Here is an 18,259-nt window from a genome sequence, read left to right on the forward strand (position 1 = left end):
TATGTGCTGAGCTTCAAAAATGTAACCATAGTACACCCGGCTTCAAGAAAGCATAAATGTGTATAAACTCTATGCCTATGTAATGTATGTTTTTATGGTAGAAAACTGGGACATATAGAGTTAACTTGCAAACTTTAAGAAAGTAAGCTGATAAAAAAAATAATTTTACGACTCTGTGTGATCTCAAGACAGGATGTCTGGGCTAGGAGCTTCTTTCTATTGTCTTAAGACAGATAATTACTAGGTTTCACATGTAAAGTGTCTTTTATTGCTCTGACTTCCTGGCAACTGCAGATCACAAGGAAATGTTACATTTTAAGTTCTGTGAGCCTGGGAAACTTAAGCACATGTGAAAAAAATGATGTAATCTGAAATGACTCAGTAGTAATGTGTATTATCAATTTAAGAACTATCTCAAGTGAAAGAGATTGCATTTTGTATTTGTCTTCAGACCTGTTAACAAATCACCAGCACTTGCTTGTTCTGTAAGTAGGATTTAGATCTTACTATTTCTCTTAGTGATAGATATATATATAGCAAGATTAGTCTAGCTGTTTTCTATATTTATGTCAGACTGTCCTACAATGTTGTTTTAAAGTATTTACTGTGATTTCTGAACTTTCTATTATCACTGTGTTGAATCAATGAGTATTGTCTTGTGTTTTTATTATTTATTATTAAATATTTTAAACCTTTTAACTGTGGCTGTTTTGTGTAGAGATATTTAAGCTCTTAGCATACTTGCATGTATTTGGTGATACTGTACAAGCCACTCCAGTAGCCTTGCTGTTCATCACACTTACTATTTGGATAATAATAACATTGCACAGTAGAATTGGACACCCTTTGGTAAGGGCTCTTATAGTAGCTGATAAGGGTGGTTAGTGGCAGGTGGTACTACTTATAGACTGGGCAGAAGGGGCATAGCTGGAGAACCTGTGCCAGCCTTCCCCAGGAGTGTCTGTGTGTTTGTATATAAATCAAATCTCAAAGTGTGTGCGTTTCAGCTACTTGGGCAGGGACATGAAGCATTGGTCTGACAGAGAGGGTACTGGAGGTTTTGGCTTGACCATTCTGCTGAGATCTGAACCCTATAGCTGTGCCAGTGGGGAGTCATATTGGGGATCTGGAGAGAAAGGGAGAAACTAGCCCGAGACTGATGGTGATAATCTGTGTGCTCTTAAGGAAAATTGTACTTTACTGTGTGTGTCTACTTGTTATCCTCCCATTGTGGACAGCCTTCACTGGTGCTAGTGGTGAGGATTGAGGCTCCTTGATTACTGGCCCAGTGCACAGGCATCACAATCAGTGGTACTGAATTCATACTATAGTCTAGCTGCATCCTCTGCAGAACATGAAGACTTCCTAACTAAACACCAGGATGCAAAAAAAAAAAAATCAATGGAAATACAATTATTGTGGGGATATTAGCCACCATGTGATTAACTAGGCTTTTGATGGGGGACTTTATCTTATTCATATAATGCTTGGTATTTATTCTTTGCAACAGCTACCTGTTAGATCCATAACCACATTTAAGTTGTTGCACTCTATAGACCCATTCCTATTTGATCTCCTATTTCATTGCAAAACCAGTGGCTCCACAAACACCCACTCCAAGGACCTAAATCTACACCAAAAATAAACATAAACAGGATTTTCTGTAGAGATAGGTTCCTAATTCAACTTATCCTTAGCCTGTGGAACAAGTTACCACTATATGTCAAATGAAATGCTACTCTGGCTACCTTTAAGGCTAGTCTTGGTGACTGGATGGGTTAGACAGAGATTTACACCAGGGCTATCATGTATGACATTACTCAACTTGTGAGGTGAGCACCATTACGTGTTTGAAAAGGGTGGTAATAACTTAGGTTTGTCTGCTTAAAGGAGGAAATGGATATGTATCTTATGGTACCCATGACTGCTTGGCTAGTATGCTTCTATGTTCCTATGTGATGTGGGTCTTGCCTTCCTGAAAAATCTAATTAGATGCTATTACCCTGCTAGGACCGTCTGCTTCTCTACCATAGAGTTTGTGGAGATACTTGCAGCCCACTTAACATCTGTTAGCCTTCAAGTGTTTTTAATTGAAACCCATAAACTAGAGAATTCTCTACTCTGGTGACTGTCACTTGAAATCAAGAAAGAAATAAAAAGTAATTTGTTCAAGCAGGCATTTGACGATGGCTAACATATAATGTAAATATACTTATTTCAGAAAGTGTGTTGTATTTACTCTCCCCTTAAGCTTGCTGTTTATGGTTTTATTGTTGTGCACCTTGATATTTATAACAGGTGCATAAGATGCATTTTGATTTTTTAACTGCTTGATTGATTGATTGACTGATTGATTATTTAGATGACTGACTGACATATTGACAACCGAGTAAGCTACTCAATATCATATAAATATTCCTAGTTGTCACTGGACTATGTTAATCAAAACAATTTGGAACATATAGAGAAAAATCCATCCACTAATGGAAATATCTTAGATATGATATATACAAATGTAGAATCTTTCTGCTCCCTATCCATAGTTATTCGCTCTGCAATTAGCCCAGCTGATGATGCCATCATCTTTAGCCTAAGAGTAAAATCATCCCATTCATTAATAAATAGCCCTTCCCTGGCTTCACCAATGGAAACTGTTAGCCAATAAATGACATAGTTATGAAAACAGACTGAGATACTATTCTCAGTTGCCCAAATAAATCTGATCAGAATTTTATTAATGAGTTCTACTAACTCTTACATCAGTCAACACATTATAGTAAGACACAAATATGCAGGTCAGTTGAACAAAAATTATTGGTGGAATTTCAAATTTAATAAATCGTGTAGGTAAAAATGCATACAATGTCTATTAACTCTTGTATTCATGAACACTTTATGGTAAGACACAACTATGCAGGTAAATTCAACAAAAATCATTGGTGGAATCTCAAATTTAATAAAACATGTAGCTAAAAAATGCATACCCTGAAACTTTGAAAGTATGGCTGAATTATAAAAATAAATCAGTGGGACAGAGGTGGAGTGTTTGGCACTGTTTTCCAGTTTGGTTCTTGGCTGAGGTGCCTTGTATGCAGAATCGAATTATGAAACTCTTGTTTTTGTGGGGTTTGCTGGTGTTTTGGTTTCCTAAATCTCAAAGATGTGTTATAGGTGAATTATCCATCTTCCAAATTTCTCATAGATGATTTGTGTGTGTGTGTGTGTGTGTGTGTGTGTGTGTGTGTGTGTGTGTGTGTGTGTGTGTGTGTGTGTGTGTGCGTGTGTGTGTGCTCACTCATCCTATGGTGTGCTGCTGTCTTAGCACAGATGATTAAAGCTGTAAGTTGTTAATGAGCTATTTCCTGTGGTACAAGGTTTGACTCCTTCAGTCTTCGTTTGCCAGCTGTGTGACACTCAGGAAGTCACTTAACCAGACAGTGCTTTGGGACAATTAGGAATTTGGGCTAGACTCCTTAATGATCTCCTGGACTGCATACCTACTATCTCATAAGCCATAAACTTATGAATTTGTATTGCCTTGCATACACTGAGTGCTGGTTCCCTGTGACCCAGAAATAGATTAAACGGGTAATGAGAGGCTGAATGACTGAATGAATAAAAACAACTTTGGATTACATAAAGCAGATAAATTACTTCTTTCCTTATCATGTCTTCTACACCAGACAAGGAACTCAGATGTTCTTCATTCCACATTGCTGCAGTCCTAACTATTGGGTAGTCCGCTGTCCCAGTCGGCCCGAATACCAAAGTATATGGCTGACGTCGGTCAAGGCGCATTAGACTGACGTCAGTACGTCAGGGTACTAATGCGCATGACCGACGTCATATCCTCAGTCTTTTTGCCGCATGGTCCGATGCAGAAGCAGTTTTGCGAGTGCAGGTTGGCGTTCTGAAAATTTCTGAAGTCAGAGTTTCAGACCGAATCAAAGTTGGCTAAGTACCCTGTTAGAATATTTTGTTTTTCTTGCCTCAGTATTTAACCGGATGTCAGAAAAAGTGAATAACTGTATTTCTTGTGGGAAACAGATACCTCATAGGGATTACCATACTTTGTGTATACCTTGTTTAGGGCCTGAGCACGGCGTTGTTGGATGCCGCTCTTGTGCTAGATTTAACAAACGCACTATTAAGAGAAGGTTAGACTGTGCCAGGTTAGTTTTGGGAAGCGTTGTAATTATAAAATGCCGTCGGATGCTCCGCCGCTTCGACCAAAAGCGCAAGGACAAAGCAGCAAAGCCTAGAGTGGAAGAACCGACAGTCCCGGACGTCGGTTCTTTAGAAGGCTCAGTGGAGCCGGAGGTTCTGCCAGGAGTTTCTTTGGAGTCTCAGGGAGAGACTTTACTGTTACAGGATGTGTCCTCTCAGGAAGTAGGCCAGGCTGAAGGGGCTTCTCAGGTGGCTGTTCTTCCCTCTCTTCCTAAGGTGGTTAGAGCCTCCCCTTCTGTTTCCAAGGCTTCTTTGAGAGGCAGGCCAAGTTTAACTTCTCCTAGTGCTTCAGGGTCTTTGCCTAAGAAACATATGCTTAAAATGGCAGAGGATTTGATTACTATGATTAGAGGTTCTATGCCCCTCCTGATAAGAGGCCTAGGGTGGAACCTGAGTTTGAGAGTTTTGAGCAGTGTTCGGAGGCTTCTGAGTCTTCGGCTGAAGACTTGCAGGAGTATCCTCCTTATTCTGATTCTGATGTGGATGATTCTACTCCTTCAGCTTCTCCTCCTGAGGATTTTTCATTTTCAGAGACTCTGCATTCCATGAAGGAGCATTTTAAATGGAAAGGTCAAGATTTCTCTGATTCCAGGAAAAGGCTTAGGGAATTCTTGTTTTTACCCCAGCATAGGCCTTTAGCTATACCTCCTGTTCTGAATGTGGTGGAAGATGTTTTTGCAGAGGCTTCCCTGAATCCTGATTCTTTGCCTCCTGCCCCAGTTAAACCGGATAGGTACTATAGGGTGCCTGAAGCTCATAAGTATCTTTTTAAGAGTCCTAGGGCAGACCCGGAAACTGTTTCTCAGGGGCCTAAAGGTGTGAAGGCTTCTGTTGTTAAAAATCCTGTCCCTCCTGATAAAGAGGCAAGGGCTTTGGATAGATGGGGAAAGAAAGTGTATACTTCTTCCACTTTAGCCATGAGGGCGTTGAATTGTCAGTTTCACATGTTAAAATATCAGAATTATCTCCTTTCACAATTGAAGTCTAAGGTGGATGCTCTGGCAGAAGGTATTGAGTGTAAAGAGTTGCAGGATTTAGTTCATGTGTCTGAACAGGTGGGTAAGCATTCCTTGCAGTGTGGTTTTGATGCTGTGCAGGCCTCCTCGAGGGTGGCTGCCATGGGTTCTGTTCTTCGTAGGCACGCCTGGTTGAGGGATCAGAATTTAGCTGAGCATGTTAAGACAAGGATTTTGGATGCTCCTTTACAGTCTGATGTGTTGTTTGGTTCGCCTGTGGAAGCAGTTTTAAAGAAAATGGAGGACAAGGCTAAGTCTATGCAAACTGTTAAGGATTTTTTGCAGGTGCAGCCTCCGAAGTTTAGTAGAAATTGGCCTACTAAGGGATGGACATATCCTGCTTATGATTCCCAGTCTAGGGGTAGGTCTAGGCGTGGTAGGGGCAGAGCTCAAGGTTCTTTTAGGCCTAGAACAGGGAGTTCATCTGCTCAGACTTCTGGTGAGGGCAGGGGTCAGTCCTTTCGTAAACAGACCCAATGACCTACCTTTTCAGCTGCCAGTACATTCTCGCCTGGCAGCACCTTTGGGAGGAAGGCTGGCTCTTTTCAAAGAAAATTGGGATTTAATTACCCAAGACAGATGGGTTTTGGATATCATTCACCACGGTTACAGGTTTTATTTCCATACCTTGCCTCCTTTCAAAGGCATGCCAGACATTCCTCCTCTACAAAGAAAAGAGGCTCACAAGCAAATTTCTCTGTTGCTCCAAATAGGGGCCATTCAGCCAGTTCCTGTGCCAGAAAGGGGCCTAGGATTTTATTCTCGCCTGTTCTTAGTACCAAAGAAGGGGAACACGTGGAGACCAATTTTGGATTTATCTATCCTCAACACTTATCTGGACATTCCCAAGTTCAAAATGTTGACGTTACAACAGCTTTTACCTCTGCTGGGCAAAGATCACTGGATGGTAACTTTAGATCTCAAGGAAGCTTACCTTCATGTGCCTATCAGACTAAGTTGCAGGAAGTATCTGCGTTTTCGAGCTGGAAATTCTCATTATCAGTTCTCTGCATTGCCCTTTGGCTTATCTACTGTACAAGGAGTATTCACAAAGATTCTGGCTCCAGTGATAGCTTACTTCAGGCTAAAAGGAATTCAAATCTATCCTTACTTGGACGACTGCCTGATTCTGGCTCAAGAAAAGGAAGACCTTTTACAGCATTTGGAATATGTGATAGCAGTGCTAAGATGCCTAGGGTATTCTGTGAACGAAATAAAGTCCAGTCTAGTACCCTCTCAAGACATGTGCTTTCTGGGTGTGAGACTGAATACAGCAGCCCAGATGGGCTTTTAACCCCGGACAAACAAAAGAATCTTTCCAGTTACTTCCATCAACTATCTCTTCAGTCCGGGCTGACTGCAAGGACAGTCCTTCAAGCCTTAGGGTTCATGGCATCTTGTATTCTGGTGCTTCCCAATGCCAAACTGCATATGAGGAAGCTGCAATGGTATCTCAAAATGTATGGACGCAGCACTGCCAGGATTTGGACACTGTCATTCAAATAATACCTTGCATTCAAAAGGAATTTTTGTGGTGGGCTCAGGAATGTCACCTAAACAAGGGACTCTCTGTGACCGGCCAGAGGCGAGTCAGATTCTAACGACAGATGCCTCAGACATTGCTTGGGGAGCTCATCTAAATGGAAAGTGGATACAAGACAAGTGGCCTGCCAGACTACAGCATCTACATATCAACATGAAAGAGATGTTAGCAGTCCAGTTTGCATTAATGGCTTTCAAGGAGTTACTTCTTCCAGGGCAGGTGTTGATTCTAACAGACAACACAACTGTCATGTGGTACATCAACAAACAAGGGGAACACATTCTTACCCGTTGTGCAGGCAAGCAATGATTTTATGGGAGACTGCGCTCAGCTTGCAACTAACTCTTCAGGCAAGGTTTCTGCCGGAGCACAGAACTCCTTAGCAGATGTGTTAAGCAGACAAATCATGGATCCCCACGAGTGGAAACTGGATCTTCATGTATTTCGAAATTGACAGTGTCATGGGAACTCCAGACATAGATCTGTTCGCTTCTCCACTAAACCACCAGCTGCCAAAGTTTTGCACAAAGAGATTTCATCACACAGCTTGGAAAGTGGATGCTCTTTCTTTCAGTTGGAAAAATCTTCATGTGTATGCCTTTCCTCCTCTGCCTCTTCTCCCAAAGGTGCTCCTAAAGGTCAGACAAGACAAGCCAAGGATGATTTTAATAGCTCCAGATTGGCCTCGGCAACACTGGTACCCATTACTGAGGAGTCTGGTAAGGAAGCCTCCATGGCCTTTACCTTTGATTCCACACCTGTTGCCTCAGAGGGACGGTCACCTGCTCAATGTCAAGCTTCATTCTCTTCATCTAACAGCCTGGCATATTCTGTTTTGAAACACAGCAGGTCTCAACTTCCTCAACAAGTTTTAAATGTGATTATGGAAGCCAGAAGACCTAGTACAAGGAAAGTGTACGCAGAAAAATGGAAGAGATTTTTATTTTGGAGTGCAGCAAACAATTTGGAGATTTCTGAGCCTAATTTGAGTGTGGCTCTTCAATATCTTACTGAGTTATTGGACAAAGGTTTGTCTTTCTCTTCCATTAAGATTCATGCTGCAGCAATTTCAGCTCACTATGATTGTGACCCACCATTGTTTTCGCATCCTTTGTTCAAGCAATTTCTTAGAGGGGCAAAGAATATAAGACCCCACGTAGAGCTCCTACTCCTGCTTGGGATCTCAATTTTGTGTTGGAGAAACTTACTCTACAACCTTTTGAGCCTGCGGCTACTGCTGAATTGAAATACTTGTCATGGAAGACTGCTTTTTGTTGGCCATTACTTCTGCAAGAAGGGTTTCTGAATTGCAGGCCCTTATGGCGGTAGAGCCTTTTTTGATTTTTCATAAGGATAGGGTATCATTACGTACTAATCCTTCCTTTATGCCTAAGGTGGTTTCTAGTGTGGCTTTAAACCAAACTATTCATTTGCCTACTTTTTATGCAGATCCCCAAAATAAAGGGGAAAAAATTTTGCACACTTTAGATGTACACAGGCAATTGCGTTATTATTTAAGCAGGACTAAGGATTTTAGGCAGTCTCAGCAGTTGTTTGTTTCTTTTGCTTTGAGTTCTCAGGGCAAGCCTGTGTCAAAACAAACTATTTCTAAGTGGATTGGGTTTTGCATTGCATTTTGTTATTCCCATCATGGCAAGGAGATTCCAGCTGGGATTAGGCCTCATTCCACTAGGGCTACTGCCACTTCAACAGCATTTCTAAGGGGGGTGGCAACTAAGGATATTTTGGAGGCAGCTACTTGGAGTTCAGTGCATACTTTCTCTAAGCATTATCACCTTCCTCTCTACTCTAAATCTAGGGCTGGTTTTGCCACAGCTATTTTGCAAGGCATGTTGTCAGCTCCTGCTTCCTTATGATTTGCCAGCCTCCCTTATCTCTGCTTTGGGATTCTTCCCAATAGTTAGGACTGCAGCAATGTGGAATGAAGAACATAGTACAGTTTTGTACCTACCATAAATGTAGATGTTCGAGGATCCACATTGCTGCAGTCCAATTTACCCTCCCTCCTTCTCCTCTGTGTTTAAGGGTGGTTGTGTAGGTGAGGTTATACTCTGGTAATTTTGTATATATTGTACATATTTTTGGTGCAGGAATGTTTGGAGTTTCTGGTTTTGGCCTTGTCTTTTTAGGGTCTTTTGACATCTGGGGCAAGAAAAGACTGAGGATATGACGTCGGTCATGCGCATTAGTACCCTGACGTACTGACGTCAGTCTAATGCGCCTTGACCGACGTCAGCCATATACTTTGGTATTCGGGCCGACTGGGACAGCGGACTACCCAATAGTTAGGACTGCAGCAATGTGGATCCTCGAACATCTACATTTATGGTAGGTACAAAACTGTACTTTTTGTCTCAAAGGTTGAATGCCATAATAGGGTATTCTTTAATTACTACACAAAACTGAATGGGAAATATCCTGACTGTAAAAGGCCTATAGTAAGTTGTATACAAAAACATTTCTTATATCAGTTGCTTCAACATAATGGTGCAAGGTGGCCATACGAATGTGGTGCTACTCTTTCCATATAGGAGCACTTTGTCCTTGAAGTATATAGAGTTTTATCTTCTCTAAGCTACAGTATTTCAGAAGAGATGGTGAGACAGTTTTCTTTTCCTCTTTGAGAATCATTCTTTCCCTGAGGAGCGGCAACTTTGGAATAAGAATATTAAAGTAAGGTTTCATGGGAGTGAAGCTGTTTAGAAAAAAACAATACTTTTTTTCATTGTAGCACATTGGCTCAAGCACTTTACAGCCCCATGAATACCTATATCTCAATGATATGAGTACTCAGGAGATCTGCTTCAAGTATTTTTTGTCTGAGAACTGTGTTTTAGGTGTGCAGTCTCAAGCAATGTTACTGCATCTGTAAATGTAACATGTTACCTGTAAGCAATTAAGTGTTCACCTAGCCACGTGATACATTGAATGTGCTTGCTGAAACATTTTTGTTCAAACAACACAATAAATGAAGTATTAAGTCAGAATGCTATAGAGACAAAGGTATATTTTTAATATAAATACAGACATGATAATTGCTGCTATAAATAAAATTAAAAACTCAGGTTCCTTAGTACTAGACACCATATTTTTTTCTACACAGATAGAACCAAACCTCTGTCAATCATATGAAACAAAATGTTAGCATGTACACATTTCCCTGGCCTATGGTAACAGACTGCAGTGGTACCAGTTTACAAAAGTAGGTTACTCCAAACTCAATCAATTTTAGTCCCATCAGTCTAACCAGTATGTATGTAAACTCACTGAAAGAATCATAATGGAGCTTATTCAAAACGACAAAGGAGATATACTTTTGTTTTTACAAGGAAAAGTGTAGGATTGTTAAGGGAGCTGGTGCCATTTAAATCTTAGGGCATCTTTGAAACTAGAACAGCAGCACTTGATGAAGGGTTGTCAGCGTATACTGCTTATCTTGACCTTCCTAAGGATTTGATACTTCTCCATATAATGGCATATAATGAGATAATTGCCAGCTTAAAAGCATTAAATGCCAATGCATATGTCAAACTAACTAACTAAACAAACAAAAGTCCAGCTGTGATAGTTTTTGCAGGGAGCAAAACCCTGATCCCCCCAACATGAAGTGAATGTCCCCTTATGTCTCACACACACACACACACACACACACACACACACACACACACACACACACACACACACACACACACACACACACGCACAGACACACACACACACACACACACACACACACACACATATATATATATATATATATATATATATATATATGTATGGGCCTACTTGAGTAAACTGAAAATCCATTTAATCAAAACTTACATGATTGAGATGACAACACCAAAACCTTTTAACAAAGTTTCACATCACCAGAATTTTAATCCAAGAAAAGAGGCAGCTGGCCAATATGGGGAAATTTGCCCTTTTCCCCTCTGTAGTATGATAATGGAGTTGGTATATTTAATTAGGGGGGTGTTGGGGGCGAAGCCCCACTTGGGTGGGTTTGACATTCTTTTGTGTGTTTTTTTAATGTTGGCCAACTGCCTCTTTTCCCGCATTAGAATTCCAATGATGTGAAACTTCATTAAAATAAGGTTTCAGTGTTGTTGTCTCAGTCATGTAAGTTTCAAGTAAATGGACTTTCAATCTACTCAAGTATACATATAATATATATATATATATATATATATATATATATATATATATATATATATATATATATATATATGTGTGTATATATATGGGTCTACTACTAAACACCGACACGACGATTCCCCGACACAAAACTCACCGACGCCAAATAACCGACATCACACAAACCCGACAACGCAAAACACCGAACATCATTACACCGACACACGGAAAGTAAACAACACACTACACTACATAGCATACACACTAGCCCTGACCCAAACCCTAACCCTAAGGTCCGACACTATCGCACACTTCACCTACCTGCACCCTAACCCTAACTCACTTAACCCACCCCTAGCCCAAGCTCCGACACTATCGCACACTTCACCTACCTGCACCGTAACCCTAACTCACTTAACCCACCCTAGCCCAAGCTCACACTAACGCACACATCACCTACCTGCACCCTAACCCTAACTCACTTAACCCACCCCTAGCCCAAACTCCGACACTAACGCACACATCACCTACCTGCACCCTAACCCTAACTCACTTAACCCACCCTAGCCCAAGCTCCGACACTAACGCACATCACCTACCTGCACCCTAATCCTAACTCACTTAACCCGTCCTAAACTACAGTCCCTCACTAACACACTTACCTTACCCGAACCATACCTCCGACACAAACACACACTCACCTTTCCCACAGCCTAACCCGACATCCCACAATCTCGAGCACTTACCTGACCGCTCCTAACTCCGTCACCATCGCACACTTACCGGGTCGCGATCGCACATTCCCTTGTCGGTCTTTCCGCTGTCGGCAAATAACCCTGTCGGTAAACTTACCTGTCGGTCATCTCGCGTCGGTGAATATTCTGTCGGGGAATCGTCGTTTCGGTCATTAGTCGTAGACCCGTATATATATATATATATATATATATATATGTATGGATCTATGTTGATACATCGAAAGTACCACGATCTAAGCAAGTTTGCTTAGTTGTACAATCAACAGTACAGTTGATGTGCAACTAAATCTACATGCAAACAACTGTTTGCTTAGTTACCTTTCAGCAAAAGTGCATTTTCGACAAAAAGCACTTTCACGAAAGTGAGATCGATCATATACGTTTCAGTGAAACGTACTTTCGATCATAAGACCAGGACCCAACACAAACTGGCACACATGGACAAACTACAAGCACACACACACACACACACACACACACACACACACACACACACACACACACACACACACAAAGGAGCCACTGCTAGCACACATGAACAGACCTCACTGGCAGTGGTTTGCTTGTAAAGCACCCATCAGTATTTTGATCCTTGGTGTCTTGTAACTCGGGTACTGACACTGAAGGACTCTGAGCTTGGTGACCTGTAGATGTACCATACATCAGTTTAACTTACTTATTCATGTATAACTATTGTAGCAAGAGGTTTCATTTGTAGCAATTAAAATAGTTACTGGAACCAATTTTCCTAAGATTCATATTCATTTACAAGAAATTTCAGCAAAAAGCAAAACAAAAAAATGCATTTACACCTAAAACTCAGTTTCTGGTACTCAGCCAGTTGTAACCTCAACCTCTTTTCTTCTGGTAAACATTTATACTGTGCAGGTATTACACAATTTAAGACACATTCAGTATTTCTTTACAATCAGATGCAGTGTCCTCTTCACACAGGGTTCCAGTAAAATAACTGGATAAAATATATGAACTGTACTTACAGAGACTTCACAAGACAGAGTTAACTTCCAGTAGGCTTCTGTATAGACTTCCTAACAAGCATAAGTAATATGAACTATTTAATTACCATTTCATTGCATTTCCTCACAGGCAGGAATAAATCCAAATGACTTTTCCGTTAAGGAGCATTGTTTTATTTCCCTTACAGGTACACTTTCCAGATTACCCTTTTTTCTGATAAATATGCATGCATATATATGTATATATCTTCCATAGTTTTCCCAGGACCTGCTTCTGACCAAAAGTTCATGAATCTGCTCACTAGTAGAGTAATGTTCCTTAAATAAACCTTTTTGAAGCTGTCCCTCATTAACTTTTATCAGCCTACCTGTTTTTAGTTAATGTTCATAAAGGGATCACCTATCACTCAGCCAGACTGGCAACAAATGGGCTTATTTTTGATGAGTCTGCAATAAAAATCATTTTAAACATACAGTTTTATTTTTTATTGCTCACATTTTGCCAAGTTTTTACTCTCACAAATATATGCCAAAATGTCACAATTACCAGGCTGCCACCAGTGGACCTCTATGAAGACCTTATGTGATCTGTTTGATTTAACTTTGGTTTTCTTCAAGTCATTCCATAATGTGAGCCTATACTTCATAAATACAGCACAGTTTGTCCCATATTCTTTTTTTCTATGGGCTTCAGTCACTTGAATATCACATTCCATAATGTGAGCCTATTCTTCATAAATACAGCACAGTTTGTCCCATATTCTTTTTTTCTATGGGCTTCAGTCACTTGAATATTATTTCTTCAAGCCTTGTCCTCTTGATCAATGTGCTCAACTTCCAGCATTTCCCAATTCACTGCTAAACTAGTGAATTGCTCCTTCAACACCCTATTCCCTTGTAGAAAGTCCAAAAGAGTATCCAAATTGTTAAATATCTCACCAACTTGATAATCTTTTTCAATACTTTATTTGTGAAATAGTAAAGTGCCTTATTGACCTTCTATGGCATGGCTGTAAAAGTCCTGTAGGATTCTCTGCCACGTGCTGTTGAGCCACATATTTCACATTACTGTAAATAAGTCCTGTAGGATTCTCTGCCACGTGCTGTTGAGCCACATATTTCACATTACTGTAAATAAGTCCTGTAGGATTCTCTGCCACGTGCTGTTGAGCCACATATTTCACATTACTGTAAATAAGTCCTGTAGGATTCTCTGCCACGTGCTGTTGAGCCACATATTTCACATTACTGTAAATAAGTCCTGTAGGATTCTCTGCCACGTGCTGTTGAGCCACATATTTCACGTTACTGTAAATAAGACCTGTATAATTCTCTGCCACGTGCTGTTGAGCCACATGTTTAGCATTGCTGAGAACAGGACCTGAACATTTCTGTGTGCTGCACTCTAGAGTCCTTGATTCTCTACTATGTGGTCATGAACCATATGTCTAGCATGGCTAGCTTTCATCTGCTTCCTGTTCATACATTCTTATCTGATCAGGGCACTTGCTCTTTTAACCACCTTCCCAGTTCAAGAAATCAATCCATTTGAGTGTAGTTCCTCTGGTACTCTGCTCTTTCTTCTGCCTCATCATCAGCACGTTATCCAGTTCCATCTCACCAGTTCCTCAGTACAGTCTCATTCATAGCAGCGACCTCTTGTTTTTTTCCACTTCAACCTTATCATGGCTTTATATTTCCAAGTGTTGCAGGTAGTCATCTTTGTGTTATAAACAGTTTACACTATACTGTTGGCAACATAGCACTTTTTGAGGAAGGGTCTTTCCTTTTTTTCTTGCTCGTGACCAATGGTCCTGCATGTCCCTTTCTTTGACTTAGCCATTCTCCAGCTATGCATGCTGATACCAAAATGTGTCTGTTTATTGGCTGAATTCTATAAGGCAGAGAGCTTTAAAGGGTTAGTGGGCCAGGAGTGTGTTGCATAATGGGAAGGCCAGATTGGAAGGCAGAGCCTTCACAGTAGGCAAGAACACCTGTCTTTTGACTTCATTGTCTGCGAATGAGCACACAGTGATGTCATACATCTCATCATGTCCTGCTTATGTGGTGTTTCAGTGCCTGGTATTTCCTTTCTTTACAAATAGACCCATAGCTGTTTTCTGCTTGAGTACTCCAGTTGGACAGCCATTTGTTACTCCCAGCACCCCCTTCCCCCAAGAAATGAGTGCTAGTCTATCATCCCTTGAACCTCCCTACTGGCCAGACCTGTGTTGTGAGTCAAACCTTGATCACTGGGTATGTAAGTGAATAGTTTGCTCCTTCCCATTAGGTTAGCATGCCATTGCTACACAGTGTATTATTTTTGTTTCTTTCTGCAGTCTATGTTTGTTTTTTATGCAGTTGCCTGTTTGGAATGTTTTGCGTTATCTTTACATTCCCAAAGCAGCACATTGTGCAACAGGCACATTTATTGGAAGTTCTGCTTTCCTCTGTGGAAAGCAGTTGTTATATTTTATTGAAACCGCAGCAACTTTTCCATCCCCAAATACGTGCAATGCTATAAAGATTTGTATTCGGCCTTAAAAGACTATATAGAGGTCTATATAAGTACAGAAAAAGAAAATAAAACCAAAGTATGGCCCTGTCAGCTGGCAGACTGTCGTTAACAATAAGAGAGAATGAGGTAACAGTTGAGAACAAGTAAATATATACTTAGTACCTTTGCAAATAATGTACTTTCATGGTTCCAGGACATTGTAAATAAAGTTATTAGCCCTTTAAATCACACATCCTCTTTCTCTGGTCCAGTATTATAAAAGAAAAATGACAGTGTTTCTTTAAATAAAGAATAAGAGCTTTCTGTAGATTAGTGTAGCATACTGTTAGACATTGGTGACATCCAGTGCACATTGCTGAAATGGTTTTGCATGTTCTGCACTGTGTTTGTAAATGGCCTGTGGCTTAAAAGCTATTCTAAACATGATACTGCAGCAAGAGAAATGTAGTACCTCATTAATATTTAATGTACAGAGGGGGGTTGTCTTTGTACACTGTCTACCTGTCACCATCTCAAGAGTGTTTTAAATTATGGAGAGTTCAGGTAAGCTAGACAGACTATTAGCTCAGAGTATTACGAAGAATATAAAATAACATTTTAACTTACATCAAATACAATATACACTTTTGCTGCTTGCTTTTATAATACTTTTTACAGCTATGGCGGCTTGTACTAGATAAAATTACCTTAAATATATGAAAAAAGGAAGTCTACTTTTTATTCATATGCCTAATCTCTTTTTTTGCACAGAGGTACTGTTTAGGCACTGACAAAATGTCAAACTTCTTATTGTTTTATGTTTAGAAACCTAAGGGAAATCAGCTGTAAACTTCAACATGATGGCAACAAAAACAACAACCATCTCTCGAGAAGAGTTGGAGGAACTGAAAGAAGCTTTTGGCAAAATAGGTATGATTTGACTGTAATTTTTTCTCCCTTGTTTTGTTATTCACTGTGCAGGATACATTTTCATTTACATTCAACCTTTATTATATAGCTTGGTTCAAAAGTTAAGGACTGACAACAGACTAGCAGAAAAGAAAACATTCAAAATTAGTTATCATCTACATGTAATGTTAGTTTCTGTTAGGTGTTTGGTTTGAATAGTATTTCTTTCTATTTGGAAATGGTGATTTAAGAAGAAGCTCAAAAAGGCACAGCAAACAAAATGTGTCTACAGGCTTAAAACTAATGCATAAGCAAATTACCTTCTTTGGGATGCTGTTGTAAATAAATGTCACACATCTGCTTTGATTCTCTGGCTTATCTTACTATTTTTTGTAAACCGCAGTTTAAACAATAGCATTAAGAACAAGTCTAAGTTTTGGACGTTAGTGTTAATATTAATTTTAAAATAATTTGTAAACCTAGTGACTAAAGTAATGGAGTGTGAAGGAAGAACATCCTACAGAGCAGAGTTTGACTCCCACAACCTTTCTTTGGGTAGGATGACTGACCAAGTGTTTTAGAAATTCCACATCACTTAGTGCTTTACTGCAAATAGACTTTTAATGTACTTAGAGGGTCTTATCAGCCACTAAAAACAAATGCAAACAAAAGGGTATATATTTTTAATCTCATGTTTAAAGTAAATTTTTCTGTGTTCTTTTTGACCCCTTGCCTGCCAGCCATCAAGCTTTCTGCAGCTGGACCTGAGATCTCTTAACCATTATTGGTGAGGAGTCCCTAGAACCAATGAGGAGGCCATCACTCCTGTAGCCATGAGAGTTACTTGTGTCCTAGTCAGCATACCAGCAATGAGGGTATATGAATAGTCTTGGGGACTGCGCTATCTGCATCACTGCTCTCATGCACTCATTAATAAGGACCACACCCAGGCTCTGGATTGGTAGGCTGAAAACCTGCCCCAATGATGCATATGCAATGATGCCCCTCCCCAAAGGGTGGGATGTTCTGTTCTGCCCCACCCTTCCACCTCCATGATGGGCATACCCATCATCTCCTGTCATTTCCATCAAGTGTCTGAACAAATATTCAAACTCAAGTTATCTGGCATGTAGCCAAGGCTTCATCCATCTACATCATCACTAGAGCTGGATTAAATAGCATGTTTTAATCTGTATAATATTAACTACCAATTTAGTTTAGAATTAGTTGCTTTTCATGGACAGAGTTTCATTTGGAGGGATAACTTTACTTCAGAAACAGAGATGACCAAAAGATTAATTGGGAGAAAATGTATTTATGTGCAGTATGAGTATAGTAGGTTAACTGCTGATAATCTAATAATAGAATAATCACTGGAGGAACATGACAGGCAAACGCCTGCTCTCTGACTTGATCTTTCCAAGCAGTTGTAAGTCCTAGGGTAGCTGCAGTTTAAAGCTAAGGAATTACAGGGTGTCTCAGTTATAAAATGGGGTGCACCATGCAGTGTACTCTGTTATCTTCTGGGTATTTAAGAAGTGGCAAACAAAGCTAGTATATCAACAAATGCTCTTGAGGAAAACTTCAGCAGCACTGAAGTCCTATAGCAAAGTAAGCCAGACAACACCAACATTAATATAGTAACCACAATTGTTCCTGCACTCTGTTTCAAGCCTTTAGCCATCTACCTAGGTAACTACATAATGAGTAGATAGAAAGCCCATGAGGTGTACATATGGTATGAAACTAACCATACACAAGATCATGAAACCCAACATAAGTACCAAACCAGAAGGATGAAAGAGGGGAACCTGTTCTGCAGCTATGATTCCTTTCTCTACCTTAACTTCCAGGGTGCTTATCGTATCTGGCCCTCTTTGCTCCTTTGCCCCTTTCATGGAGTGGTGCTTCTCGTACTCTCTGAACTCACATTTGTTGCCCTCCTTTATGTTGCTCATTACTCCACCTTCCTTTCTCCCTTCTTCATCATTCCAGCATAGTGTATTTCCAGACACCTACATGCCCCTCCCTAATTTGTCATGCTTCTGTAACATCAGCAATGCCTCCCCTTCCCTCTAGAATCATTGGCTTTGGCTCTGCCATCTTCCAACTACAATATATTTGTTTGTGTTTTAAGGGAAGACTATTTCAGCGGTTGGATTTACTTCATATATTTTTGT

The 18,259-nt window shown here is 40.2% G+C and overlaps 1 protein-coding gene across 3 annotated transcripts in view; it reads left to right on the forward strand.

The window, feature by feature from the left end:
- The window catches only part of PLS1 (plastin 1), an 824,936-nt gene that overhangs the window by 261,736 nt on the left and 544,941 nt on the right, over positions 1 to 18,259 (forward strand). For all 3 annotated transcript variants that reach the window (XM_044071020.1, XM_044071019.1, XM_044071021.1), the window contains exon 2: positions 15,996 to 16,100. In XM_044071020.1, the coding sequence (XP_043926955.1) occupies positions 16,028 to 16,100 (73 nt within the window). In that variant the 5' untranslated portion in view covers positions 15,996 to 16,027. The remainder of the gene's footprint in view (positions 1 to 15,995; positions 16,101 to 18,259) is intronic.

This window comes from Protopterus annectens, chromosome 5.part0, assembly GCF_019279795.1.
Source record: "Protopterus annectens isolate FY-2018-M chromosome 5.part0, PAN1.0, whole genome shotgun sequence".
NCBI lineage: Eukaryota > Metazoa > Chordata > Ceratodontiformes > Protopteridae > Protopterus > Protopterus annectens.